This window comes from Acromyrmex echinatior, chromosome 10, assembly GCF_024713525.1.
Source record: "Acromyrmex echinatior isolate Ae372 chromosome 10, ASM2471352v2, whole genome shotgun sequence".
NCBI classification, from domain to species: Eukaryota; Metazoa; Arthropoda; class Insecta; order Hymenoptera; family Formicidae; genus Acromyrmex; species Acromyrmex echinatior.
In genome coordinates, this window is record NC_141861.1 from 1,146,373 (window position 1) to 1,173,710 (window position 27,338).

Genomic DNA, 27,338 nt, shown 5'->3' on the forward strand with positions numbered 1-27,338 from the left:
TATCACTGCAGTGTAACCCCACGCGTAGGGTTATCGGAAGATATGGAAGTATGACCTTCACTGAAATATAAGCTATATATATAGACATATCAATCTTTATTTGTTACATTGCATATCAGTTTACAATTGACATAACACGTTCGTTTTTTTTTAAATTAAAAAAAAGTGCGAGTTATTGAAATATAATATATAATAATTTTTTTTACAATTCCATTGATTTCTTTAAATTTTCTGCAAGGTATTATGAAATCGAGAAAACAATATTACAAATGTTTAATAATCAATTATTACTTAAATTATAATTGTAATTTTATAGCATAATGTGATATTAATAGATATTAATTATATATTAAATATGATTCAAGTCTATAAATGATTAAAATTAGTTACAAAATATAACTAAAAATTGTTATAATTGTTGACAGAGCATGGCAGCGATACTCAATAAAAACATTTGGGAGAGCGATCCCGAGCTTTTCGACTTGATAAAGAAGGAAAAGAAACGGCAAGAAGCTGGATTGGAACTGATAGCGAGTGAAAACTTCACGTCTCTCAGTGTATTACAGTGTATGAGTTCGTGTTTACATAATAAATACAGCGAAGGATTGCCTGGTCAAAGGTAACATTATGTTTCATGTTATGTTTCTTTTACGAGCATGCATTCACTCGTTCAGGAGTGACTTTTTATTTTTATTATACCCACAGATACTACGGTGGAAATGAATTCGTCGATGAAATCGAATTGCTGGCGCAAAAACGTGCCTTAGAAGCCTTTAATTTAGATCCTGAGCAATGGGGTTGCAATGTACAACCCTATTCGGGAAGTCCAGCGAATTTTGCAGTATACACTGGCCTATTGGAGCCTCACGGACGTATAATGGGCTTAAATTTACCCGATGGTGGCCATCTTACTCACGGTAAATGCAAATAAATCGAATAAATACTGTATACAATATATGTTAGATATTATTCAATAAATTATGTTTGTGCATTATAGGTTTCTTCACGGCAAATAAGAAAATCTCTGCTACGTCCATCTTCTTCGAATCGATGCCGTACAAAGTTGATCCTGCGAGTGGCTTGATCGATTATGATGAACTCGCGAATAATGCCAGATTATTTAAGCCGAAAGTCATTATCGCTGGAGTCTCCTGCTACAGTAGATGTCTGAACTACAAATGTTTCCGTGAAATTGCTGACGAGAATGACGCTTATCTTTTTAGTGACATGGCTCATATTTCCGGATTGGTCGCCACTGGATTAATATCCAGTCCTTTCGAATATAGTGACGTTGTTTCGACAACTACACATAAAACCTTACGGTATAAAATGTCTTGACAATTTTTATAGCAAGTATTTCTCTCGTAGTAATTAAAATAATGACGAGGTATTTTGTCTATTCAATTTCTCAGAGGGCCGCGCGCTGGCGTTATTTTCTTCCGAAAAGGCGTCCGAAGCGTCACGAAGGACGGCAAGAAGATTATGTATGACATAGAGAGTAAAATAAATCAAGCAGTTTTTCCGGGTCTTCAAGGTGGTCCCCACAATCACGCTATCGCTGGTATAGCTACAGCTATGAAACAAGTGAAAACACCGGAATTCCTTGAGTATCAGAAGCAAATAGTGATTAACGCGAAGAGATTGTGCACCGGTTTGCAAGAGCGTGGTTATAAAATCAGTACCAATGGGACAGATGTCCATATGCTGTTGGTAGATCTACGACCTTCGGGGATAACTGGTTCGAAAGCAGAAAAGATTTTGGAAGACATTTCTATCGCCTGTAATAAAAATACTGTTCCCGGTGACAAAAGTGCATTGAATCCTAGTGGTATCCGTTTAGGAACGCCTGCAGTTACCACTCGTGGCTTAGTCGAGAAGGACATCGACAAAGTTGTTGACTTTATAGACAGAGGTATTATATTATTATACTTAAATAAACATTTGAACCTCACAAAAACTCGTTCAATGATGACTTCAATCACTTGGGATGCGTTCCGAGTTTCATATGAAGCACATTATGCATCATTTGTCCTTGTTATTCATCAAATAATAAAGAAGAATAAAACGATACATCATGCGCTTCATACGTAACTCGGAGTACGTCATACGTAACGCATCCTAGATTATCTAGGGCTATGTTCAGATTCCCATCCGAGTGCCACCACTGCCACTCAGGTATCACTTCATTTTTGTTGTTTATCGAACGTTAAGGATGACATTATATTTGGCGAGCACTCGGTGAGAATCTGAACACGCTTTAGGATATTATAATTTGCATTTATATTTAGGATATTATTTTTGCATTAATATATCACAAGAATAGTTTCTGAGCGCCAACGAGTTAAATATTGTAAGTTAATATTGTAAGTTAATTTTCTGTCGGCATTGTAAAATTTTCCTTCGTTCGTAATGTGGATCTTTGAACTTTAGAGCAGATGTTTATATTGTTCCGAATTATACATATAAAAATCTGAAAAAATTCTTACATATTTAATGAGTTTTTACCATCAAAAAAGTCGGATTGTATTTTATTTACTTTATAAATTTATTTAATAAAGTTTACAATAAAAAAATTGATTGTGCTTTTAAAATTCAACGTTGCTAGCGTGAGGCGAGGAGTTAAATACATGTAGTATATGAGACTATATATAATTCAATATTATTTCTTTACAGGATTGAAACTTTCTAAGGAAGTGACTGCTATCTCCGGACCGAAACTAGTTGATTTCAAGAGAGTATTAAGTACTGATGAAAATATTAAAACAAAGATTGCAGCTCTAAAAGAGGAAGTTGAAATTTTCTCGAAGCAATTTTCGATCCCTGGTCACGAAACTCATTAAGCATTATGAAACATACAAATTCAACAGTTCAATGTAAATATTTTATAATTTTTGTTGCCACTAATTATATATTTTTAAATTATTTTTATATTTTTTTATGAGCAGAAATCAGAGAATGGAAATAACGCGTTATCTCGATCAATTTTAATATCTTTAGATCGATACATTTTTAGAGAATATATTTACAAGTATATTTCACATAAAAGTATATAAATATGATTTTTTATTTTTCGTATAGAAACTATAGTACGAAAACAAATTATGTATTTTATTTAATAATTTTTCAAAAATATTAGTACTATAATTGCTATTATTTTCCAAAAAGAACTGGTTAAAATAAAAGTCATTAGTAAAAAACTGTGGCAACTGGCCTCGGTCTCCTTCGCATCCGCCGATAGACGGACATGGCAGAGTTACATTAACTTGTAAATAAGAATTACATCACAGAAAAATATAAAAAACGCAGATTTTTCGCAAAATAAACATTTTTTGTAAAATAAACCTCTAAAAATAAAAATTGTATTATCTTTTATCCATAAAAAATCTGTTATTGGCAAACCTGGAACGTGTACCGACCCGATGACATTTAATCCTGAGTACAAGACTAATTAATAATAGAGAATAATAGAGTACTAAACAATGCTCAAATGAAATTGATAAGTTTGCTCTTTCACTAAGGCTTAGTTGCATCAATTACTTGATTTTAAGCGAAACTTAAAACTCTCTCTATCTTGTTTTAAAACCGAAAAGAGACAGGGACAAAGAGTTTTAAGCTTCGCTTGAAATTAAAGTAACATTGATGCAACCGATCCTAATTGTCACATTTTTGCAGCTTTATTTAAAATTAAATAACTTATTTATATGATGTGATGTGTATTCATGAATAATATTTTTTTAATACCTAAGGGATATATTATATCGTAAGGTTACATTGTAATGTATATAGTGTTTCAAAATCTTACATCCATTTTTTCTCTTAAAAGTCATTAGTAAAAAACTGTGGCAACTGGCCTCGGTCTCCTTCGCATCCGCCGATAGAAGGACATGGCAAAGTTACATTAACTCGTAAATAAGAATTACATCACAGAAAAATATAAAAAATAGTAGTTACAGTATTAACAGTATTTCGCTTGTAAAGTAAACCTCTAAAATTGGGCTTTAGAGTGAAAATAAATAAAATGTGTTTTTGATAGTACAATTTCATTTAAAAATTAATTCAGGAACCTCCAGACACATACAGTCTGGATCTAGAATTTCTAGGAAAATTATAATTTTGTGGAATATATATGTATATATATTTCCGAATATATATGTATATTTTTCCAAATATGTAAAGTGTGAATTGAGAGAGAGAGAGAGAGAGAGAGAGAGAGAGAGACAGAAAGTGGGATTTATTAATAAAAAAAAAATTTCAATATTTTATAAATAAATATCATTATTATAAATAAATCTATAAAGTACATAATAGTAAAACATAAATATCTTTGTAGTATGAAATATACATGGCAAATTAAGAAAAAATTATCTAAACGATATCCAAATTCTCTCTCTTACTTGAAGAATTCTAGGATAAATTTTTTCAAATAAGAGTTTAAACAATTTTTCATCTATTATATGCTTCAGGCTACAAAAAAAAAATTTTGTATTTTACTATTATTTATTTTATAGATTTCTAGATACCTAAGACTAGATAGGATGCAAAAGTGAGTGAATGAGAGAGTGTGTGTGTGTGTGTGTGTGTGTGTGTGTGTGTGTGTGTGTGTGTGTGTGTGTGTGTGTGTGTGTGTGTGTGTGTGTGTGTAGGCAGAAAAGTGAATTAGTTTGCAATTTTTCTGATCGATTTTTTGATTACAATATAAATTTAATATATGTAGAGTGAAGTGTCATAATATATTGATTTTATATTGATTGTATCGCAATTCTGGCACGATAATGTAATAGACATTCTTTGTAACCCCATAGGGAAACAATAAAATTTATTAATATATTTTTTTTAAGTTATTGTTACATTTTTCGGCTTTGCATTGAAGAATGCTCAAAGTTTACGGAAAATTGTCTAACATGTTATAGGTTAAAATTAGGTTTCATTCGAAAGATCTCTATGAATAGATCGAAGTTTGCAATAGGCATAAAGTTGTTAGGTGCGTTCTTCACAAGTTATAGATCACGAAAGTTGTAAATAAAAAGTTATCAGATCCATTCGTCATTGCGAGCCATTTCCTAATATTGATCCGGGGCAACGAGTTAAGCATCGCAATCAAACTAAATACGTGATCTACTTTTTGGTAGTTAAAAAAAGATCGATACCAATGCAATAGTTGAATATTATTGTCAAAATGGTCAGAGAACTGTAGGGTGCTGTACACACATCATAACAATTCTCTGGTTTCTCGGATATAGCAGGTTCCGAGATTATGTACCCTCAAAATCGCTGAGCAATCTCTGCGTGATACATGACAACTCTGACGAAAGACCCGACTTGATTTTATTTTTATTTTTATTTTTTATATATATAGTCTATATGCCGGAGTGTGATAACATTAAATTCGTTTTGTTGAATGCTTTGCAACGATATATTACATTAATCTATTTGCATATGTTGCAAGCGAATTATTTAAATGACCATCTCTTTGAACTTTCATGACCCGTAACCTCGTGAAGAACATACCTGACAACTTTGTACCCATTGAAAACTTTGTTCTACTCATCGAGACTTTTTGAAGTCGTCTATTTTGATCTGTAACGCGTTAAATAATTTTTGGCATCCTCCTTTGTATTATAATTGAAATAGCGCAAAATATGGATTTGTAGTGTACAGGATGACTATTAGAATTATGTCGAAATTAAACGGTTATCATTATACTTAATTTTTTAAAAATTATTTTTTAAAAATATTATTAACGCGAATGAAGGTAATCTTATTATAAAACTTTGGTATAACACATTCTTTTATATCTTAAATAGTTTTTGAGATATAAAAAAAAGCTAAAAACTGCTTTACCTATAAAGTGATTTTATTCTAAAACTATTTTTCTCCATATCAACTAATATTTTCTAAATTCATTTATTTACATAACTTATATTGGGTCATCTGAAAAGTATCCGCGGTTTTTTGTCACTAGATGGTATTGATGGTCAACACATCTAGTGACAAAAAACCGCGGATACTTTTTAGATGATCCAATATATATAATATATATATATATATATATATATATATATAAATTTCATTAAAATCATACAAAGATTCGTAAAATCAGAATTTGACGCAAGGTTAGGTTATTTCTCTTATATTTATATATATTTATATGTATTTATTTATTTTACTTTCAATTCAAGTTTTTTTAGATTCATACTTATTACGAAATCCACGATATGGTTTTGTGTAGTTTTGCCTCTATTGTAGGAGTAATCAATGAGAAACTTTCATTCGATAATTAATGTAATCACGCTAACATTCATAAATTGGCTTGTACAACACTCAAATGAAATTGATAAGTTTCCTCTTTCACTAAGGCCCAGTTGCATCAATGTTACTTTGATTTTGAGCGAAACTTAAAACTCTCTCTATCTCGTTTTAAAATCGAAAAAAGACAGGGACAAAGAGTTTTAAGCCTCGCTTAAAATTAAAGTAACGTGTAATCGGGCCTAAACGACCCAAGTTTCACAAAACGACATTTAAATTATTTTATTTGGTTTACTTATTGCAAAATAATAATAATTATTTAGTTTAGACACACTCCTAATGATCACCCTGTATATGTACGAACACAATGTGCGAGTTTATATTAATGTAAAATGGAAAACAACATATCTTTTTTACAAGAAAATATTGTAATCTTTTTTTATATTGAATTACTTAATAAAATGTTTCTATAACAAAAGCTGCATAGGTTTTTCACGATAAAACGTAAATAAATGAATGAATATACACATACACATACATATACGCACATGTGCACTAAACGTATTGTATTTTATATATCTGATCTCATTCTTAGTTTTATCGTTCTTTATTTGTACAACATAATATTAAACATAAACAAAATCGATTTTAGATTTTTTTCTAATTGCTTAATATTATTTCATTAATTTTGCTATATATTTCACATATTACTTATAACTGTTTACAATCATTGATTTTGTCATTTTTTTATAATATATACTGTTAAATTCATATTGTGATTAATGTCCAAAAATTTTAACGAATTTATAATTTTTTTGCTTGACATTTGCAATATAAAACTACTGCATGAATATACTGAGATAGAAAAGTATTTCGTATTAAAAAATATTATGTGTTATATACAATTTAGAACTAATTAATGTTGCAAGTATCGATAATCCATTGTATTGTGAAATAGTATGTTTAATTAGAAACATGATGATTGGTATGTTCGCACATTTCACATAACTCACGACTATTAAATTAAATATTTCTATTGGATACACAAAGGGGGACTTGTTAAGAGTAATCTATATCGGGTAATCGTTATTTGTTATTATATTTTTCAAGTGATTTATACAAATATAATATCTAAATTAATTCTTCAAAAGACTAATCCCACATGATCTGACTGATGTGATATTCATATCTAGAGTATCCATTTTAAAATGATGATATATAATACATTCCAAAATCTTAATATCAAGTATATAATTGATATATTGTCTATCATTAAATTAATATACATCAATTTTTACAGATTAATTAAAAATTGTAGACTTCTTCGATTATAACACGAATATAATTGGATCAATTATAATGATTATAATAAATTATGATTTATTATTATCAAAAATATTAAAAATATTATTTTACTTTAAATAATTTTGATAAATTTGATAATGTAATAGACAACAAAATATAATCTAAAGATACTCGATATACTTATATGTGTTTCTAGAGATATATTTGTTACAAAGCTAAATTTATTAGTTGAATGCTGTCTATTTTCATTTTAATATACAGCAACATTATATTACCTTTATTTATTAATGCTGTGAAGATTTTTATTTATTAAGGTCGTTTTATGATGGTCGTTTTATTTCTTTATTTATAAATATATGCATTAATTTTTCTCTAATATTTTGAACGATTACCCATATCAATATAGAATCCAATAAATAAATATATCGCTTGTTGTCCGAGTAACAATTTTTTTCTCGATGCCTCAGCAACAAACAGTCTCGGTAAGCATTATTTTTTTGGAAGCTACAATTATGTCACATTTATTTGTCCACACGCGTTTTAGTTTATATAAAATAAATTTTCGATTCAGCAGTTACACGCAGGTATATAGGATTCATGTGATTATATCCACGATGATTATATGCATAGATCGTAGCTAATGGCAAGGATTTTATTCAAAGTCTAAGTATAATTGCTGAATTCATAACAGTGTACATAGAATGAAAATTCATATTCTTTCAAATTTTTACATACAGATAATTACATGTTTGAAGAATTACTCAATTTGTAGATTTTTATTCAAAATCATACACTTCATTATTGCACATACATAAATCTATATGGCTAAAAAAAGTTGTAGAAAGTATTAGATATGTATAAAATAATCAAGATGCCTATCTGAATTCTACTATTGTGAATTCAGTATACATAACTTACAACTTTGATAAATTCCCGTAAGAAGTCGTCCCACATACTTTCAAAGTTCTACATGGTTTGGAATTACTATTTTTTCAAATGACAGTGATTCCTTTAGCTTTTTTTTTGTTTTATAAACATAATGTCCACAATATGAAATTGTCAGTTAACACAGGTGCAGTTAGTGAAAGTATTTGGGTCGAAGAATAATATATAAAAGTTCGATATTCAGCATCACACTGCACAGTGTTGCCTCACCTTTAATCAATCAAGTTCTTGCGCGGCGTGCGACGTTGAAGCTGTATTTCGTTGCTCGTCATCCGAATCGTCGTCCTCCAGACCATTGAAGAAAGATTGCAATAATGAACCGAATAATCCTTGATTACGTGGACGCGGAGGTGGGATATTGAAAAAAAGTTGGCCTATTTTATCTAAGTACTGTCGATAACATGGATCTCTGTTTAAAGATATCTGGTACTGTTCACAGAGAACCGCGAACACAGGATACGCCAGTTTACCACTGTAAAATAACAAATCGGAGGAAAATGAAGGCTGAATTTATACAATTAGATATGTATCTCTCATATAAAATATATCGTACCTATCGATGATTTTGAGTAGGAAAAACAAAAAATTTAATAAAGGAAGAAGGTATGGCGGACCGCTATTTATTTTTGGATGCCTCGAAGTATAAGAATTGAAGGCCTCTTGTGCCGTTGCTTTGTTTTGTAAACAAAGATACCTAAAATGTAATCGATAATTTTATATATGTATATATTATCTCAGTTTCAAGACTTCTAGACTCCATTATATTGTTATATCCGTTTATTCTTACTATTATATAATATATATCTTTAAGATTTCCAACATTAAGAGTCGACAGGAGTGACAAAGCAGCAAGATTGCGCTACGCTTAAGTTGATTCTCACAATGAGTCGATAATCGGTAGTCCTAAGTTTTATTGGTGAATCGATAAAGTGGGCTAACAGCCAACTTGTATGACTAATAATAAAGACTATCAATTTTCTTAAGACTGTCCAAATTCAACTTTATTTCTTCTCAATAGTCAAGCTCAATGATTCACTATACAATTAACAACTTGTATAATAGATGACAAAAAAAATCATAATCATCTATTTAGGTTAAGCAATCTTTCTTCAATGGATTGGTTAAAACTTAAGATTTTCAATCGACCCATTGTAAAATCAACTTAAGAGTAGCGAAATCTTTTTTTTAACTGACTAACAACTTTCCTATTGGCTATTTCGACTGCTACTTTTGTCCTGATGGTCTATTGTCCAATAAGTAAATATTAATAAGTGTAGTAAATAAGAGAATAAATAAATAAGCTTAGTAATTCTTTAATGAGATATAATTATTAAGTCAAATATAGTTGTTCAATCTTTGCGTTACTTTTGCAATAATCTTCTTTATTGTATTATAATATTTGAGAGCAAAATTGTAGAATCTAGCATTTTAGCAATTTTTGTAAGAAATAAGCTAAAAAAAGTCATGGCAATAGAACTTGACTTGAACATAAGAACGATTAGCTTACTGTAAGACTGCTTGAGCTATGAAAAGATCTATTTCATTCATGTATCCACGTTGTTCGTGAAGTTCGACCAACATCGCAGCACATCCAGAACCATCTCTACTATATATAAAATGCTGCCTTGCCAGTATATAATTTTTTTCTGATGAAAAAATAAATCCATTACGTACAGTATGTAAAAAAAAAGTAAAATTCACAATAAAATTTATCATAAGATTACCTCTCCAAAAAATCTGAGCTATCTTTTGGTGCAAATCTGGATGGCCAGTTTTGTAATCGGTACCCTTTATACTCCACTTGAGTGCCGACTGCACAAACACCTCCCTTTCTGGAGATGCAGGGCTCATCAAACTAAACAGGCTCATGATCTTTTCGAAGAAGCCTTGAGCAGGTACCGTTCCAGATTGTGTTAAAACATTGACAAACAGAATTCCTAAGTCGGCTCCACTTGCATGCTGCAAGAAACATACAAGTCGCAATATATTGTAAAGTTTAAACAAAATCGATTCTCGTTTCCAGCTATATCCACGCATCTTTCGATTATTAATTACAATTCGCTTGGAAACACTCGACTGTACAGGCTCAATCTCATCGACAAAATTGTAGAAATCATTTTAAGGGAAATCGTGAAAATCCTTCGACACTCATAGGGTCATGAAAGATGAACTCAACGTATACCTGTTCGTGCTGTAATAGAAGCATCGATCCGCTGTAGAGCAATTCCAAGAGCTCCGAGTATTTTCTCTGACCGAGGTATCTGTAAGCGGAGGAGGTTAGAAATGAGCAGAATTTTTGAAGGGCACGGAGGAACAACTCGACAGTATGAGGCGGCTGATCCGATCGACTCTCACCTGAAATATAAAGTTCGGTACATCTGATGGGCCTCATAATAGTTCTCCGAGTTTATCGAGGCCTCCAATTTTGCCAGAACCCGTTGAACACCGTGACTATACCGCGAGGCCATGTTTATACTATTTGGGAACTTCGCGGTTCGCAGCCGCGTAGGCGCGCCGTTGGCATCAGTGCACGTTTTTTCCTGTTTCTCCCACGTGCTGATTCAAATTCGAAACACCCACGCGTTTACTACGCTGTCACCGAGCACAAGTTTAATACGTTTACACGGTTCGATTTATTCTGATTTATTCCGAAGTTGTAGCATTCCATGTTATAACTATTAACTACTGACGTTAGATGTCGTGTAAATGTAGTTTATGACTACGTTTACACGGCTCGATTTACGCCGAAGTTACACAACATCGAAGTTAGGAAACTGGTCAATCACAGTTCCACTCTTTAGAGAAATAACTATGGCCTAGTTTCCACCGAGAGTTTAATCAGAATGTAAGAACTAACCAACTACATTATAAAAAACTGGCCAATCATAGGCCTAGTTTCAATCGAGGATTTAATCCGGATCAGAATGTAACCAACCAACTACACTCGAGCATTCCCCTGTTACAGTCGGACGACAGGGGAATGCTCGACTGTAGTTGGTTGGTTACATTCTAATCTGGATTAAATCCTCGATTGAAACTAGGCCTACGATTGGCCAGTTTTTTTATAATATCGATGTTATATAACTTTGGCGTAAATTGAGGCGTGTAAATGTAGTCAGTGATTGTGTTCAGCAGAAAATGCAGTTTTGCAATTTTTATAAAATTCTTCAATATGATTGGTTTATGTACTTACAAAGAAAAGAGAATCGCCGATAAAATTGGCGAGGGTGATGGAGGACTCTATAACTCGTATTTGCTAGATTATATCTTAAATTAACAATATATGTTTAGAAAAGATTGAATTTATTAAAAGTCTCTATAACTACTAATAATTATAAAGACTTTAATACGTACCAGTAATTATGTTTGGTAAAAACGGACTGAAAATTTGCAAAGAAACATAACTTCATAATTTTATAAGATATTATAAGATAAATATTATATATAAGACGAAATTAACTTGCTGGAGTTTTCAATTTTGTTTATTAAAATTCAACATCTTTTATTTACATATGTAGAAGGTGCGAAATTAAAGTTTTTTCGTCCAAGGACCCATCAAACTATCTCTCCTATATATATAATCGGCACACTTCTGTCCTAAATATTTAGTACACAGAACGACGAACAGACGAATCACATTTACTGTCGACGATACGATTTTATAGATAGAATCGATTTAATCGTCAGAAAATGTATATAATCACATAATTTCCAAACTGGAAATGAATATACTGGCGGTAATGTACGGGCGATTTCGACGGTAACAGGCAAAAGGTCTCTCTCAGGTTTCTCTCTGACATCATGCATCGCGTCATCACGAGTTAACCAATGAAAACATCCCATCTGTACAAATATACAACTTCTTTTTTTCTCTTTTTCACGACGCGATGCGTTCAGTAGAAACGCACCCATAGGCGTTCCTCTCTGAGAAAGATTTGATACTGTAGCATATGTTATATATATGTTACATATATGTTGAAGAACAAAAATGAAGTATCTTTTTGGAGTAGATAAGTGTAGATAAGTATTATGTGAATTGTGATAGGTGGGATGTCTTATCTACACCTATCGCGCTTATCTACACCTATCTACTTCAAAAAAAGGTACTTGAAAAATTGAAACTCTTTCAGATCACTCTTAACAAAGCGTCAGTACCGCCATATGCTGCGACGCGTCGCGCCGCGGCGCGGCGTGCCGTAATATATCAATTGCAAAAAGTAATATTGATAAATGCGCAAAGTAGCGTCGCGTAAGCGCAGCCGGATCATCCGTGTATACACACACGTACGCTCGCGCCCACACATACATGTACGTCGTACATAGGGTGTATGTACTTTCCGTTTAATGACATAAATCGACAAACATCATTCTATCTTTCTTGACACGTAGAGAGTAACAAAGACAGAAAGACACTCGTGTCGATTTGCGTCACCAAATGAAAAGTACTCATACTACTGTTTACTGTCTACACGTTAACTTCAGTGTGACGCACACACGCATACGCATATAAGACCGAAAAGCGCGTAGAGGTGTAGAGCGCGGTGCGCCCCTGGCGGCGGACCGTGCAAGTGATCCTCGCGGAAATAATTATCACGATTTATGTTATTTGCAAATGTGATCCGGGGGTTTAATTAATTAGGCGATGCCGAGTGGTGGCGACTGAGACGGCGACGGACGGGCTCCTGGGGACTACCCGGTTACGCCGTGAGTGGAGTAGAGCAGCAGCGGCCGCGGCACGGGGTGAGTGCACGTTCGAGAATAATGTACGTTCCGTAATGTGCGTTCACGGCGGGTCGAGCCCCCCTGCGCGTGTCGAAAAGGGGGGCGGTGGCTGAGGCTGAGGTGGCTCGCCCGCTCGCTCGATCGCACGCGGCCGGCCACTTTTTTTATCGGTTTCGCCGGCTCGCTTCGGCGATAATAATGGCCGGTGCCGAGGATATCGCGAGCGCGCTCGGTGCCGCTCGGGACATCCGACGACGGACGCGACTCGTCCGAGGCGCCGTCCGCTCTCGTCTCGTTTCTCGTCGCCGGCTACTGTCGCGCGTTCGATGATGATGGAGCTGAACGGACGACTCCGTGATCGACGCGCGACGGAAATCACATTCTCGATCACGCTTGTTGACGTTCTCGACCAGTCTGAGCTCGACGACTCTTCTTGCCGCGATAACGGATGAACGAAATTATTGTGACGCGTATCGATCGTTGGCACTATTTATATTTTTTTTTTTTTCGTTTCTAGTATGTAGTATAAACAATCAATAAATAGTCCTTTGTACCTATGTAGTATCTAGAGTATACAATGGGTGCTTTTCAACAAGAAATATAGATAACATTATATATATATATATATATATATATATATATATATATATATATATATATAGTAAGTCATCTAATCTTTGTTTAACATTAACAAGGATTGATGACTCATTGTGTTACATTAAACCCTATTTTTTTTCTTCAGCTGAATTTCTTGCACGTTTCATCTTTCATTTTTTTTCACATTAAAGAAAAACAGGAATGCGCAAGAACTATAAGTAAAAAAAAGAACAGACCTATTGTATAATCTAGTCTCTTGCAGGAAAGCATCCATACAATGGCTACATTCAGCAGAATACAAGAGTTTTGCAACCGTTTTATGATTGTCTGCAGAGATAGGACTATTCTTCTAAATCTAAAAGTATAATCCAATTAGCGCGAAGAAAACTTTCTAACAGTTGCAAAATAAACGTTCTGCTGAACGCAGTCAATGATTGTGTATCAGATGAGTGTAGAGATTTTGTTCACAATTTCATTATGAGCGAGTTTTTAATTTATCGATTGATCACATGCGCAAATGCGGCTTTTACTGAAGAAAATTATATCCGTGCACAATGCAATTGATCAATCGATGAATTAAAAACTCGCCCTGTGTCGGGAAATTCATGTATATAATTATATGCATGTAGAATGGACCTGGCAGAAACTATGAAGAACATTGTTGCCAAAGGTATGCAAACCGAAATGGGTCCACCGGGTGGAGGATCGGGTTACTCCGCGAGCAGCGCTGGTTATGTCACAGAGAAGATGTACATGTTGTTACAAGCGTATTTGCAAAATAAAGGCTGGAATCCTAGTATCGAGCTACTGCAATGCTTCTCGGAATTTAAGGATGCTTCTATGATGCCTAGCGCCGCCTATTTACAGTGAGAATAATAATTTTATTATCAAACACAATTTATTTGTCTTGCAAAATATTTACTGCATTTGATTCATTTTTAGGATGATGGCATCTAGAGTTGCACTAGATTCACAGGGAAGATTAGTCCTTAGAGAGAATGGCAAAATAATACTACCCTATGAACACTTTGCCAATGCCGTAATGTTGAAACACATGAATGGACCACACGGCTTACACTTGGGCTTAGAAGGTACAGTCAGAGCAGTCATGGAATCTTACACCATTGGAAGAGAGTGCTTCGGGATGGAGAAAGAGTTTATCATAGAAGTCGTGCAAAACTGTCCCAATCCTGCTTGTCGTTACTACAAAAATCAGCTGGAGCTCACTCAGAAGATGGGTCACATGGCACCAACTTATATTCAAGAAAATGAAGCGACTGCGTCTCTTCTACGTACTGGTTTTCCACATAGCACAGATTTCCAGGTAATGAGCCAACTTTTTATACATTTTCTATACTTGTTATTACATACACAAGTTTTTTTTATACACACATATATATATATATATATATATATAATGTAAAAATTTTATGATTATATATTGGCTTTAAAAATTGTGTGCATTTAACATGCATACTTTCAATCATCAATCATCTGTTTAAAAATTTTTTAATTTAACATTTTACTATATACTTGACATATCTCTCTATAGAGCCTAAGCAGCGCTAATCCGAACACACATTTGGGAGGAGGATCCGCGGCGGATTTATCGGAGATGAGGAGTGCTGGCAACCAAATGAATCTTCAACGTCCCCCAAGCCGTCCGTCATTAAATATTCCGCATCGGCCTGTATCACAAGAGAAGAAAGTGCCATCCGGCAAGCAGCATTATGAATCTCTAATACCTAATATACCAATCTCCGATCATAAGTTGACGGACTTTTTACGTACCAATCTGGATAACTTGGACAATCTCACTTCTCTCGGTTTAGGAAACTTACAAGGATTAGGAAACGCCAACAAGGACTTGTTAGCGCTACACAACGGTGCATGGCCTTTAGAAAGTGAAAAGGGATCCCGATCATCATCTTCGAATTCAGAAGGTGATTAAGACTCGTAATATATACACAGTTTTGAAATAATATATTGGGTCATTTAAAAAATATCCGCGGTTTTTTGTTCAATTTTTGAATGAAAAAACCGCGGATACTTTTTAAATGACCCAATATAATACACATTGCAGCACTTGAAGACTCGTTTACTTTAGTTAAATGTTCTTCATAAAGAATAACAATATAGGCAGTTAAATATAATTTAGACGCAATCCCTTTGAATTATGCACGCAGCACATACAGTCATATCAATGCGTTTTGCAACAGAGACAATTGTAATGCAAGGATTATACATTAAAATCACATTAATGAATTTATTCTACTGTCTCAGGTGGTCAAGAGAAGATTGTGCGCGCTTTCGCAGAAGTGATGAAAAACATGGCAAGAATGAAAGCTTGCGTACGACCGGCAATGTGCAAGCCGTACGGCAAACAATCCGAGGCTCTGCAAAAAAGTAAAGACTCTTAATTTTATCAACTGTTTTTCTTTTCTTTTTTTCTACATAAATTTATTGTGCTATCAAATTTTATATTTTTATTCAAAGTTCCTTCTCAAAGTAATTTACAGAGATTTTCATGTTGCTTATTCTTAATTGCAGCATTGGTCGATACCATACAGCTTGTACAATCATTGAGAAGCTTCTTGCCGCCTCCACATATTCCAGTTTCGAGCTGGAAAAACGAAGATAAACACCGATTAGATCACACCGGTACCCCTTACCTGTCAACGTTGTGAGTAATTTTACTTAACTGCAACTACTATTATTTTAACTCTATTGTTAATATACATATTTTTACTATTCAGAGGTGCCAAAGGGTTTATCGTCGTGATCTATTGCTAATGCTAACATTTCGTGAACCTTGTTGATTTCATCGAGGTAAAGAGCGCAGTGATACTGGTTGACACTAGCAATGGATCACAACACGGCGATAATCCGTAAATCCTTGGGATCTCTGAAGAAAACACCCGTGAAAGCCTCAAAAGTATATTTCTACTGTTTTATCTATATATGTATATATATATAGATATTCTTTTATTTTTTTTTTTAACAGAAAGGCTAGCGGGATGGAAGAATTATGCGAGCAGCGTAAGTTAGACTAACCGTCGTCTTCGCTTTACTCGCGACAGACCAAGTTTCGTCTTTTTGCGCTCTATGATGTTCTAGTCACAAGATGTTTATTAATTAGCTGGGTGTTTCGTATCTAAACAACCCGATGGATTGCTCAAAAAAGTTGTTGGCGTTTAGGACTTCAAATACTAAGAGACAAAATGAGTCATGCGTGGACTGTGATAAAAGTGGGTAGCGAGAAACAAAAAAAAGATTTATATGTAGGACTAAACTTACACACCGCGTCATTTTAGGGATTTCTTACTAGCTTTATTTTATCACTGTAACCTGATTTCGTATTATTATTGCTCTCAATCTGCCTATGGAGCTTATTCGACAAATAATCTATCGATTAATCCCATAATTACTGAAAGCCTAGCGACTGAGTTATGATTACGTAAATTACATAAATAATAGGTATTCAATACAGATAGCCTTTATATTTACTGTATCGATTTAATAATTTGCCGTTTGTGTTCCAATAATTACTACCTGATTAATAATATATAAGGCTTCCTTTATATGTATAAAACTGTTATGTAGGCATGTAAAACTTATGTCAATATGAGAAGCAAAGACTAAATTGATTTGGTACAAAAGCTTTTGCTACTAATCGATTACTATTTCAACATTCGCGACATAGGCGCATAAAGAAAGAATAAGTTGACAATTTTCTCGATTATTAAACTCGTGTTGCTTTGTTTTACATGTTTTTAACTCGTTTGTTAAATATAGTATATTCTTTAATGTAGAGCTTTGAATTAGTATGAAACGAGTTATTCGATTAGCGAAATAATTGTGTTCAATTTATAATATATATGTACACGATTTATGCATACGTGTATATATATATATAAATTGTATATGTTATAATATATGTATGCATATCTTCTTTTAAAAAGATTTATATGAATACGTTATTACTTATTTTTAAGAATAAAATGAACATATATCATTGTTATTTCTAGTACTGTTCGTTGAACAAACATATGTTACAAATGTTGAAAGATTTGTAATAAGCTCCCATAGGCAGTATATGCGGTGTGCACGTGAAAAAGAATCATTGGTCAATTTATATAGGTATTTTTTGAAAAAAAAAAAGAAAAAAACAAATTATTTCTTAATATATACGTAGAAAAGGAAAAAGAACGAAATTGTTATGTCATTAGAGAACTCTTAAGAGGGTGTGATTCGCACTGACGCTCAAAGACTTCATCGTGCACTAAGTATTATTACGCAGAAACGTTTTTACTCTTGCAAGAGAAAACTGCAAATTAGAGGATCGCGATTGATCTCGATCGAACACTTCCTCAAAAATAAACGGCATATCGAATCAGTTGCAGGAGTAAAATTGTTTCCTACTCGGTTGTTATATGCGCATATAAGCGGTATGATAAAATGTTTCCTTCTTTCTCGATAATATAAAGTTACAAAGCGTTCGTCTTGGATGTAAGCGATAAATGCTGTGTAATACCGCGAATGCGAAATAGTGCGCAGCACTCGAATGTGTGAGCTCTGTTTTGTGGGATGTGTGTACATGTATCTGCAAGAATGCAAAGTTTTGGCTATCAAATAGCAAAATTTTATATGGATGCGTGCATGTTGAAGATATCTTTCTATACATGTATCTGTTATTATTTACTATACGTATGCAGCGAATGTGCCGATCGATTACCATTTAGGAGTCGGATCCATGATTTGAAAAACCATGCGAATTATTATTTTCTTTCGTTCTGTTTTTGTTTTTTTTTTTTAATTAATTATTACTCTTTCATATCGTCTCTATATCGTATTATTCTTCTTTCACCTTGCATTCTATTGTGTTTGAAAATAGGAAGCATGTGATATGATGATAATTAACAAGTCTGGAAAATAATTCTTGACAGTCATTCTTTATTTGTTTTTCATGGCTATTATAGCTGTTTAAACGAATGCAGATCCGGCTTCTGTAGACTGCGTTTTTGTTGACATACATATATAATATTATATATAATATTATATATTGACAAGAAGGCTGCTGTAATATGGTTCATAATTCGACGATAACTTGTTGCACATCAAAGTGTATTTCCAATAACTAGGTGGACTTATTTCTTATAAAATATTACGTATTATTAAAAAAATGCAAACGTAACGTCGTTTGTATCTCGATCGGTCGATCCGTGTGATCAACGCAATTTTAAGCATATCCATGACTAAGTCGTTGCAACTTATGCCAAATAGAGAAAAGGGAGCGCGGAAACAGAGTCTGACGAGAAAGGGAGTTGATCGAATATATTGAAATAGAAATTCGAAATACGTAATATGTTAAGAATTGCATCTGAGATAAATCTTATCTTATTGATGATTTAAACACGATAGCGCAATTGTTTGACGATGTGACGAGGAGTTTGTGCGTTTATTTATTTATTATTATTTTTTTTTAAGCAAAAGTCGCAGCACTGCAGTAAGTTTCTTTATTACTTTCGCTGTATTTTATTATTAACGATAATGTTGTTGTCTATTTTATGTTCTAGATTAATTATCGTTAAAGTTTAAAAATGTTTCGTTTCCCATTATTCGTTTTGCAGTTTTATCATTGCAATAGCTGCAACTGTTGCTGTAATGTGCGTTAGTTTAATATTCTCCTTTGCCGTCCGTTAATTTCTACTAGTTTAGATAATTAGAGCAAGATAAGATTTGATTCTAAAGGTACGCGTTCTCTCGAACGGAGTCGAGCACATCAGGAAAAGACAGAAAAAGGATAAGTACAGATTTCGTTTCCGAATCTCGTTACTCTCGCGCCATATCTATACCATAGAGACCGTGTACATGTTTCCGCACCGAATTCGACAGTAAGATGATAAATGATTGTAAAATGCGCACCGTTGTCGATCCGTCGTTCCCTTTTTAACTCGGATCGCTAATCGATATTCGTACACCAAACGCTAACCGCTGTGTCTGCACATTAAGCTCGTCGTCGCTTGCCAGTATTGCTCTTCTGTATTCTCGCATAATTCTAACTCATGACAGCAATTATTAAAGTTTTTACAAGTGTGAAAGACACGCCTGGTATCATCTTCTTTCTCTGGCCCCCATTAATTATTCCCATAAATACACTGTACATAGCCTGCTTGGCTTTTGAAGCTTTAAAAATTCTTCCTCAGCGAAACATCGTCGTTTATCGAGAACTCGCAGGATCGTGTATTAACTGGCTGCGCCTCCAGCACGAAGATTACGTCATCCAAGAAGTAGTACGACTGTCCTAGATCACCTTCGCAAAGGTACGGTAGTTTGCTCCAGACGAGGCATCGCAGTCCCACCGGAGCGAAGACTCGATCGATCAGACTGACTATCTGAATCTCGAGTCCACTTCCTCGCACTGGTAAATATTCTGACGGTTTGTGATTATTTCTTTCGCCGACTTCGACATAAGGGCTGAACGGTAGCACCAAGGCGACGACTAGTCTGCCACCGGGAGCCAGTGAGGTTCTCAATAGCTTCAATAGAGTATTTGGACGGTCACAACGATCGAGGAGATTTAGGCAGAGGATGACATTGTAAGGACCAGCTTCCTGATGCCACCTCTCCACGTCGAGTACTCTGCGCAAAAAAAAATGGAGAATCAAAGGGCATATTCGGAAAAACATTTTCCGTATCTTATGTAAATTATTCGGATATTTGGAATTTTATACTCCTAGCGTTTTGTAGCACTATATTTTTATTTTAATTTGATTTTAAGAGGAATAGCTAACAGCAGTTTTTTCTAATGCTCTAATTGAAAATAATTTTGTTTATTTAACAGACCCTATATTTAACTATAAAGAGTCTTATTAATCGTAGCCGGCACTAAAAAAATCTTTTTAAAATTCAGTGATAATTCAAATTTTATAAAACGTCGCGAGTTCATCTCATCATAAAGAATATATGCAGCGAAAACCGAATTGAAATTTCTCCTTGACAAGAATAGCCGCTTTTTTCAGAAACGCAGGCCGAGAAACGAAACTCTAGACATCGGCTAATTTTACACAGAGCTGACGGTGAGTACCCGGAGATAGTTGAAGTTGTATAAAATGAGTTACGGGATTCGTCGCGCCCTACGGACGCTCATTTAAAATTCGAGTAGCGACTCAGGGCGGCGCGTTCCGATAGTGGCGTCCGCTCCGATCCGCTCCGGGTGTAAAACCATCGTAAACTTCTACTCCAATCAATTCGGCGCAATAAACTTGTTAGTGGCGCATCGTGTTGAGAATATTACGTATCGACACGAGTGTCGACAGACAAGTGCCGCTTTATCGGTCGGCCCCGGCCGGCGCGAATACGCGACGGGACCGGCTGGGCCCCCGCCGATCAATTATCTTATCTCATTTTATAATGAAGTCCACGTTTTTTAGATAACCGTAATAACACCGCTTGTGATGGCCCCTCAATTCGCTCGGGAACGGTGCACATAATTGCGAGTGCTTACATTATCGAGGTTCCGTATCGAGTAACTGCGAACCGTCGTACTTGGCCGATTTCTTATTGATCTGATTCGCGCGTTCGTGGATTTACATAAATTCTATTCCTTCCTTTTTCTCGATGTATTTAATCACGTAGATAGTACAATGTAATAAATAATAAAATGTAATAAAATCTTCTCTCTGATCAATTTTTAAATTTTCAACAAATAGTGGATGATTTCTTGTGGAGACTTTTTACACTGAAAAGAGATATGCTTATCAACAATGCCATCATCATTTAATTTTTAGAAATTCGGAATTTCACTTTGAATTTCTTATATCAGGTTGGGGAAAAAGTTTCTTCGTATTTAAAAAAAATTTTTTGCAAAAGTTTTTCATTTGTTGCAAAATTTTCGTTACAATTATATTATTCGTTAGAGTTTTAGCTTTAAGAATCTGTTTTTTAAATTGCGGTGTGATGATTTTTATCGGAGTTACGAGTAATCAAAGTTAGAATGCTCCTTTACTTAATTCGCGAATAATTCAGTAACAAAAAATCATAGAAACATTTTTAAAAAATGATTTTGTAGGAAAAGCTTCGAGCTTTTACGATAGGTAGTCGAAAATTTTTGTAAATTTTTTTTGGACACGTGAGAGACTCTCAAAGTGAAAAGAAAAATTTTCATCTTTTTCAGCTCGCAGTTTTTTTGATGTAAAAATTATCAAACTCACAGAAACTGAAAAAATATAGTAATCTTTCGAAAGTAGAGATTTCAAGCTTTAAAACTCTCTTTTTAAATTGAAATTTCATTTATTTTTGACGAAGATATTGTATATACAATTTTGAATTAAAAAATACGAAGAAACTTTTTCCCCAACCTAATATGTATATCTAATAAGAAAAATTTATAATGTATGTATATATCCATGGGTACTTTACATAAGAAAGGGCGTTTTTGTGGGTTATCTCTGTGTCTAGATTCATTGTTAAAATATGTGCCAACATTTCATAAATATCATTTGAAGCAATCTGCTGTGAGGCTACTCTTCGTCCTAATAAGCTGAACTGCAATGTTCATAAAATATTGGCATTCTAACAATTAATGACTAGATACGGAGATCCAAATCTACAGTACATAAAAATCACCATACAGGTATTGAGAAACGGAAACTTCAAGTTACTATTATTATTATTAGCACAATGTAAACAATTATTCGTTTGAATCTAAATGAGGAAAAAATGGATCTCGCAACGAAAAGATCGATTCTAAATTCAATTAAAAGTTACTCGATAATTCATAAGAGTAAAGATAAGAGTTTGAAGTAATTTCCTCGATATCGAAGTTGTCAAGGAAAGTCGTGAATACAAGCGCTTTAAGCTGTGATGAGAATAAAATACGTGTCGTGCGAGTCTACCGAGCGTGTGCAGTCGCCGTTACGAGAAAATGTAAATGCACGTTCAAGGAGCGAAGATTCCACCGCCCACCTTTGGCCGCACGTATTCGATTCAAAGAATGTAATCTGTTTCGCATTCTCGCATACGCGACTCCACGCTCGCAAGGGAGCTTTGCCATTTGAAAAATTTCCGTCCAACTAGTAAAGATTCCTTGCAGAATATATTCAGATCGAATCGTCTTTATATAAACGCGCATAATGATTGCAATAACACAATTGATTTCAGAAATATTCCGTCCCTTGATTACGAATATGCTAATTTCGGGCGAATTAAGTTTACACGTCGTGCCTTTGCTTATAAATTTCAGACGCTTGCTAAAAATAGTAAAAAAACTCACAGAAATCTACGAGAAAACTTTTAAGGCCCGTTTCAGTATGTTAAATTTTAAAAGTTAATCAAATAGATTTCATTATATTCGTAAGACACATTCTTCGTGTACGAAACAAAATGATGTATTAACAATATAAAGATAAAAATTAATTACTTATTTTAAGTATTTAAAGTTCTTGTTTAATGCTGTTAGTACTCCAAATAAAAGTAAGTAACTGCTGTTTTTCAGTATTAAATTGACCATTATTAGATTTCTGTAAGGGAAAGTAAAATAATAAGTGCTACATATAAAAATATAATAGAGGCTAAATCTTGATGGCTAATAATATTTCTATGTGAATTTTAAATACATTTTCCAGGACTTAAATTAAATTCGATTAAAAGACTATGCTGTTAATAGAACCTAATTTTTTTCACTGTACCATTTAAAAAAATACGATCGCAAAAGATGGCTAATAATATTTTCTATGTGAATTTTAAATACATTTTCCAGGACTTTAATTAAATTTTATTAAAGGACTACCGTTTAAAAAAATACGATCGCGAAAGATAAGACGCGCTACTTGATGAAATTTACATACGTGAATTTTCTCTTCGCCAGAGCCCACCTCATGGGGGGTGAGATATCCGTGGCGTACACCTTTTCGAAAAGATGCGCCACGTGGGCGGTGGTTGCGCCATCACCTGCCCCGAGGTCCACCAAGGAATGCCAGGGACCCGTGAAGCCACTCGCGTCCATTAGCTTTTGAAATTGTTCACTAGAGAATACGTGCATGGAACCACGGCCTAGAAGTCTGCAATAATATGATGTAAAGAACGTTTCATTGTCGTAAAATTTGAAATAATTTATATATTTAAGTATATTTTCAGATTTATTTATATACTTGTTTTTTTTAGTAAACATGAGGATAATAGAAATAATAGATAATAAGACATAATTTCGTACAATAAATAATTTCAGCAGATTAGAAATTTCAAATCAATCATGTTTTTGTCGTTTAAATAGAATAGCGTCAAATTGAAGGTTATTTTCTTAAAATAATCCTTATATTATATGTGTCTTGTTTAAGAATTAAAGCCTTGAAAAATTACATTCCAGCTAATCTTGTTTTATTACGACAAAGTAGTGTTTTAGTGAAAAGGGTTTTTGAAATAATTACTAAATCTGTCCACGGTATTTATATAATAGGTTGAAACTTATGAGAGGATTAATGTTAATAAGTTGCTGCGACATGCTCGCTTGACGAAGTCTGCGCTACTATACCAGCGTTATCATTAGACGTTTTTACTGCATATTACTGGCCGATAATGCATCTTCATTTCACCATGAAACTTTACGAGCCCTAAGCATGAGCTTAATTAGGCTCGTTACGAGGCGTATAATCACCGCGTGTCCCCGTTTACATTCCGTCGGGCAATTTTATCGCAAAGCAATATATTCGAAGGATAGAAGAGGCGAAATGGAAGATTACCGAATCTCATTTCTAACTGAGACGTACGATTATCTGAAAATCATTAATCTAACAAGATAAGTTCGTATTAGAGTTGCTTTTTTATTAATAATAATTAGTAAACGTGAAAATTATATAGTATAGTTATATCTATAAATTATATTTTTTAATTGTTACTTTTCTAGTTCGCTAGAAGACTAGCATGTTATTTACTATTAGGTGTTGGAATTAATTCGTAGCGTTTTACAAGTGATGGGAAGTACTTTCATTAATGTATTTTTTAATGCTCATGTGAAATAAATAACATTCTTTCATTAAAAACGCTACGAATTAATTCCAACACCTAATATTACAGTACGAAAAGCATCGTGTAAATCAGGCCTTTTGCTTTTCGGATATAAACGTATAGGGAGGAGAGAAAGCATCCGATCTTGCAGTTCCTCGCTATCTATCGATCGAGCCAACGAATGAACGAACACCTGCATATAGAAATCAAATCCCTGAGGTATCTCCGCGGCAGCAGGTTGCCCCGCGGAATTCGTCGATGTCATCCGGGATGAAGGGAGAGGGAGGGAGAGAGAGAGAGAGAGAGAGAGAGAACGCCAGTGAGCAGAGCAGGAGGTACAGCTCGCTTCCACCCCTATCCTTCGACTTCTCCATGTGGAGGTATCACGAGGGAAAAAGGGGCGGGTTCATTTGAAAATACCAGAGTCGTCGCCGGTGTTGCGCAGCGCACGGCGGTCCATCAATGCCGCGGAACGCGGGATTTTGATCGTGAATTCGGTTATACCCCCCCGGCGTTATAAATAAGGCGATGGTGGTCCTCGTGGAGGCCGGTCTCTCTCTCCCCCGCTTCGTCCCTACGTCCGACTCGATCTCCCCCGCTTTACCCCTTTCTTTTCCTCTTTCTCTCTTCCGCACCGCTCGGCCATGGCCGGTGTCATCAATTAACGAGCACCTCCTGGCCCCATTGAATAATAAACAAGAATAAAGAGATGGAAGAGGGGACAAGAGTGGACACACAGAGAGGGAAAGGAAGGGGAAAGCGACGGGGGACTCGGTCGGTGCATTGTTCGTAGTATCATCCTTTTCTATCTTATTTCTGCGGATCCTTAAGTTACCCCTCTCTTCTTCATCTCCCTTCCCTCTGAACTCACCTTCGTGTATGGTCGCGCACAGCCTTCTCGCTTCTGTCTTTATTTCTGTTTTCTCTCCTCGTCTCTCTTTCTTTTATCATCCTCGCCCTCCCGTCCTCTTCGCCACCTTCACTCATTCTCTCTTTTTCTCTCTCTCTCTCTCTTTGTTCTTCCTTCTTTGTTTTCTATCTTTCTCCCTTGTGCACACATACACTCTTTCCTTTTCTGGACTCGTTTCATTGTCAGCCACCCAGCACACCACCACTACCATATCTCGGTGCAGTCACATCGTGACCTGCGAGTCTCCGAGTGGAAAAGAGGGAAAGAGAGGAAAACATAGGAGGAAGGAGAAGGGAATCAAGTACGCACACGCGTGTGGCCGCGGTGATATATACGCGCGGCCTACAAATCAGGCCCGTAGATCGCAGCGAGCGACAATTAATTCGCCGCTTTTGCCCTTCCCGGTCGTCCCTCTTCCCTCGGGGCTCCATTGTGTGCGAGTAGTCGTATCCTCTTCTGCCCTCCCTTCTCTCATCCTCCATGATTTGGAACACTTTCTTCCTTCTCTCTCTCTCTCTCTCCCTCCCTCTCTCGCTTTCTCTTGGACTCTCTTGCGCGTTTTGTTTCATCGAGGACCACTAGGGCCCGTTTTGCCTCGTTTGGACACTATGGGACGGTAGGGGGAGGGAAAAAAAGGAGGGACTCCCCGTAAAAGCGCGGCTTTAATGCGGGTCTGGCGTCATGCGGTCTAGTTATGCGGCCACGCCGTTAACAGCCTTAAAAAGGAAGCGTCGTGAAACGTGGAGCAATTATACGTGAAGATACGGGGTGGCCGATATCCCGATATCACATCAGCTGTCGGTGTCAGAAACTTATAGGCGATGTTAAGATTGTCACGGAGATCTTCTTTGGATAGGGTAAATGAAAGGTAGCAAATGAAATTTGAATTTTTCTCATCTATTTGTTAATGTAGACTTAACCAGATTTGATATAAATTCTGGGAAGCATTTAATATAATTTTGATATAATAAACATATACTATTAATTATAGAGCGAGAAAAGAGGAAGAGAAAAAAATCAAACAGTTGATCCGTTTAATAGTAATAATAAACGACAATGATAAACAAATTAAAGCTCCGTATATATTGCGTATTCGAGATGAAAATCAAAATTAAGCTCAAACGTCTCGATCATTAATACTCCCGATATGCGACACGCGATTTCTTCACGTGTGGAATCAGCTGGATCGAGCAGATCGATTTAGGAGGAGACGCCATGGACATCGATAGTCCTCGCTCGCCGGCGGCGAGGAGAGGATAACGTCGTGTACGCCTGATAACGATCTCCCCGCAGGACGATCATTTATAATTCCAGCCACCCACTCTCGCGGCCCGGGTCGTGCTTCAATTTTTGTCGCTGTACACGCTGCCGATGAGAGCTTAAAGATTGGAGCTTGTATATCGAAGCGTGACGAGGGGGGGCGGGGATAGGCGGCCACCCCCCTGCTTGCGCGGGGCTCCATGATCGTAAAATAACTCGGAGGACGAGCGAGCGAGCGGGTAGTGTTAAAGAGGCGCTCGGCGGAGGATCGTTTACCTAATAATAGCAATAATATGTAAATGCGATGCGTATCGAGCCGCCATCGAAAGAAGGGGCCGCGCACTACGAC

At 35.2% G+C, this 27,338-nt stretch overlaps 4 protein-coding genes across 9 annotated transcripts in view; 2 read left to right on the forward strand and 2 right to left on the reverse strand.

Annotated features, from left to right (window-relative positions):
- Window positions 1-3,383, forward strand: part of Shmt (serine hydroxymethyl transferase) — a 4,714-nt gene extending 1,331 nt beyond the window's left edge. Inside the window, exons 2-7 of the mRNA XM_011060255.2 lie at window positions 426-619; window positions 706-917; window positions 998-1,322; window positions 1,413-1,912; window positions 2,674-2,873; window positions 2,946-3,383. Coding sequence (XP_011058557.1) covers window positions 426-619; window positions 706-917; window positions 998-1,322; window positions 1,413-1,912; window positions 2,674-2,840 — 1,398 coding nt within the window. The 3' untranslated portion in view covers window positions 2,841-2,873; window positions 2,946-3,383. The remainder of the gene's footprint in view (window positions 1-425; window positions 620-705; window positions 918-997; window positions 1,323-1,412; window positions 1,913-2,673; window positions 2,874-2,945) is intronic.
- LOC105148490 (Golgi to ER traffic protein 4 homolog) overlaps window positions 1-11,237 on the reverse strand; it is a 24,239-nt gene extending 13,002 nt beyond the window's left edge. The window contains exons 1-6 of one of the 2 annotated variants that reach the window (XM_087410194.1): window positions 10,852-11,237; window positions 10,679-10,757; window positions 10,221-10,455; window positions 10,004-10,142; window positions 9,050-9,190; window positions 8,707-8,968 (exon numbers count right to left, since the gene is read on the reverse strand). In XM_087410194.1, the coding sequence (XP_087266320.1) occupies window positions 8,713-8,968; window positions 9,050-9,190; window positions 10,004-10,142; window positions 10,221-10,455; window positions 10,679-10,757; window positions 10,852-10,964 (963 nt within the window). In that variant the 5' untranslated portion in view covers window positions 10,965-11,237 and the 3' untranslated portion in view covers window positions 8,707-8,712. Of the gene's footprint in view, window positions 1-6,834; window positions 8,969-9,049; window positions 9,191-10,003; window positions 10,143-10,220; window positions 10,456-10,678; window positions 10,758-10,851 lie in introns of those variants that run through there. The other variant, XM_011060269.2, reaches the window with a different exon arrangement.
- A 1,268-nt stretch (window positions 11,238-12,505) lies between these two features.
- LOC105148503 (hypothetical protein) lies at window positions 12,506-19,920 on the forward strand. 4 transcript variants are annotated; one of them, XM_011060308.2, is made up of 8 exons: window positions 12,506-13,236; window positions 14,445-14,681; window positions 14,758-15,139; window positions 15,368-15,533; window positions 15,648-15,758; window positions 16,099-16,221; window positions 16,366-16,498; window positions 16,820-19,920. In XM_011060308.2, exons 2-8 carry the CDS (start codon window positions 14,446-14,448, stop codon window positions 16,866-16,868), a joined length of 1,200 nt encoding a protein of 399 aa, XP_011058610.1. In that variant the 5' UTR covers window positions 12,506-13,236; window position 14,445; the 3' UTR covers window positions 16,869-19,920. The 4 variants fall into 4 exon arrangements, with proteins under 4 accessions (XP_011058610.1, XP_011058604.1, XP_011058596.1 ...); XM_011060302.2 differs by having other exon boundaries at window positions 14,486-14,681; window positions 15,368-15,758; XM_011060294.2 differs by having other exon boundaries at window positions 12,510-13,236; window positions 15,368-15,758.
- The window catches only part of LOC105148497 (protein-L-histidine N-pros-methyltransferase), a 43,847-nt gene continuing 35,257 nt past the window's right edge, over window positions 18,749-27,338 (reverse strand). Inside the window, exons 3-4 of one of the 2 annotated variants that reach the window (XM_087410778.1) lie at window positions 23,664-23,876; window positions 18,749-20,457 (exon numbers count right to left, since the gene is read on the reverse strand). In XM_087410778.1, the coding sequence (XP_087266904.1) occupies window positions 20,004-20,457; window positions 23,664-23,876 (667 nt within the window). In that variant the 3' untranslated portion in view covers window positions 18,749-20,003. The remainder of the gene's footprint in view (window positions 20,458-23,663; window positions 23,877-27,338) is intronic. The other variant, XM_087410779.1, reaches the window with a different exon arrangement.

Bases quoted from the DNA above. Each gene is read 5' to 3' on its own strand.
- LOC105148503 (XM_011060294.2), top strand. From the start codon at position 14,446: ATGGACCTGGCAGAAACTATGAAGAACATTGTTGCCAAAGGTATGCAA. The intron at 14,682-14,757 runs GTGAGAATAATA...ATTCATTTTTAG, and splicing joins CCTAGCGCCGCCTATTTACA to GATGATGGCATCTAGAGTTG. The intron at 15,759-16,098 runs GTGATTAAGACT...CTACTGTCTCAG, and splicing joins ATCATCTTCGAATTCAGAAG to GTGGTCAAGAGAAGATTGTG.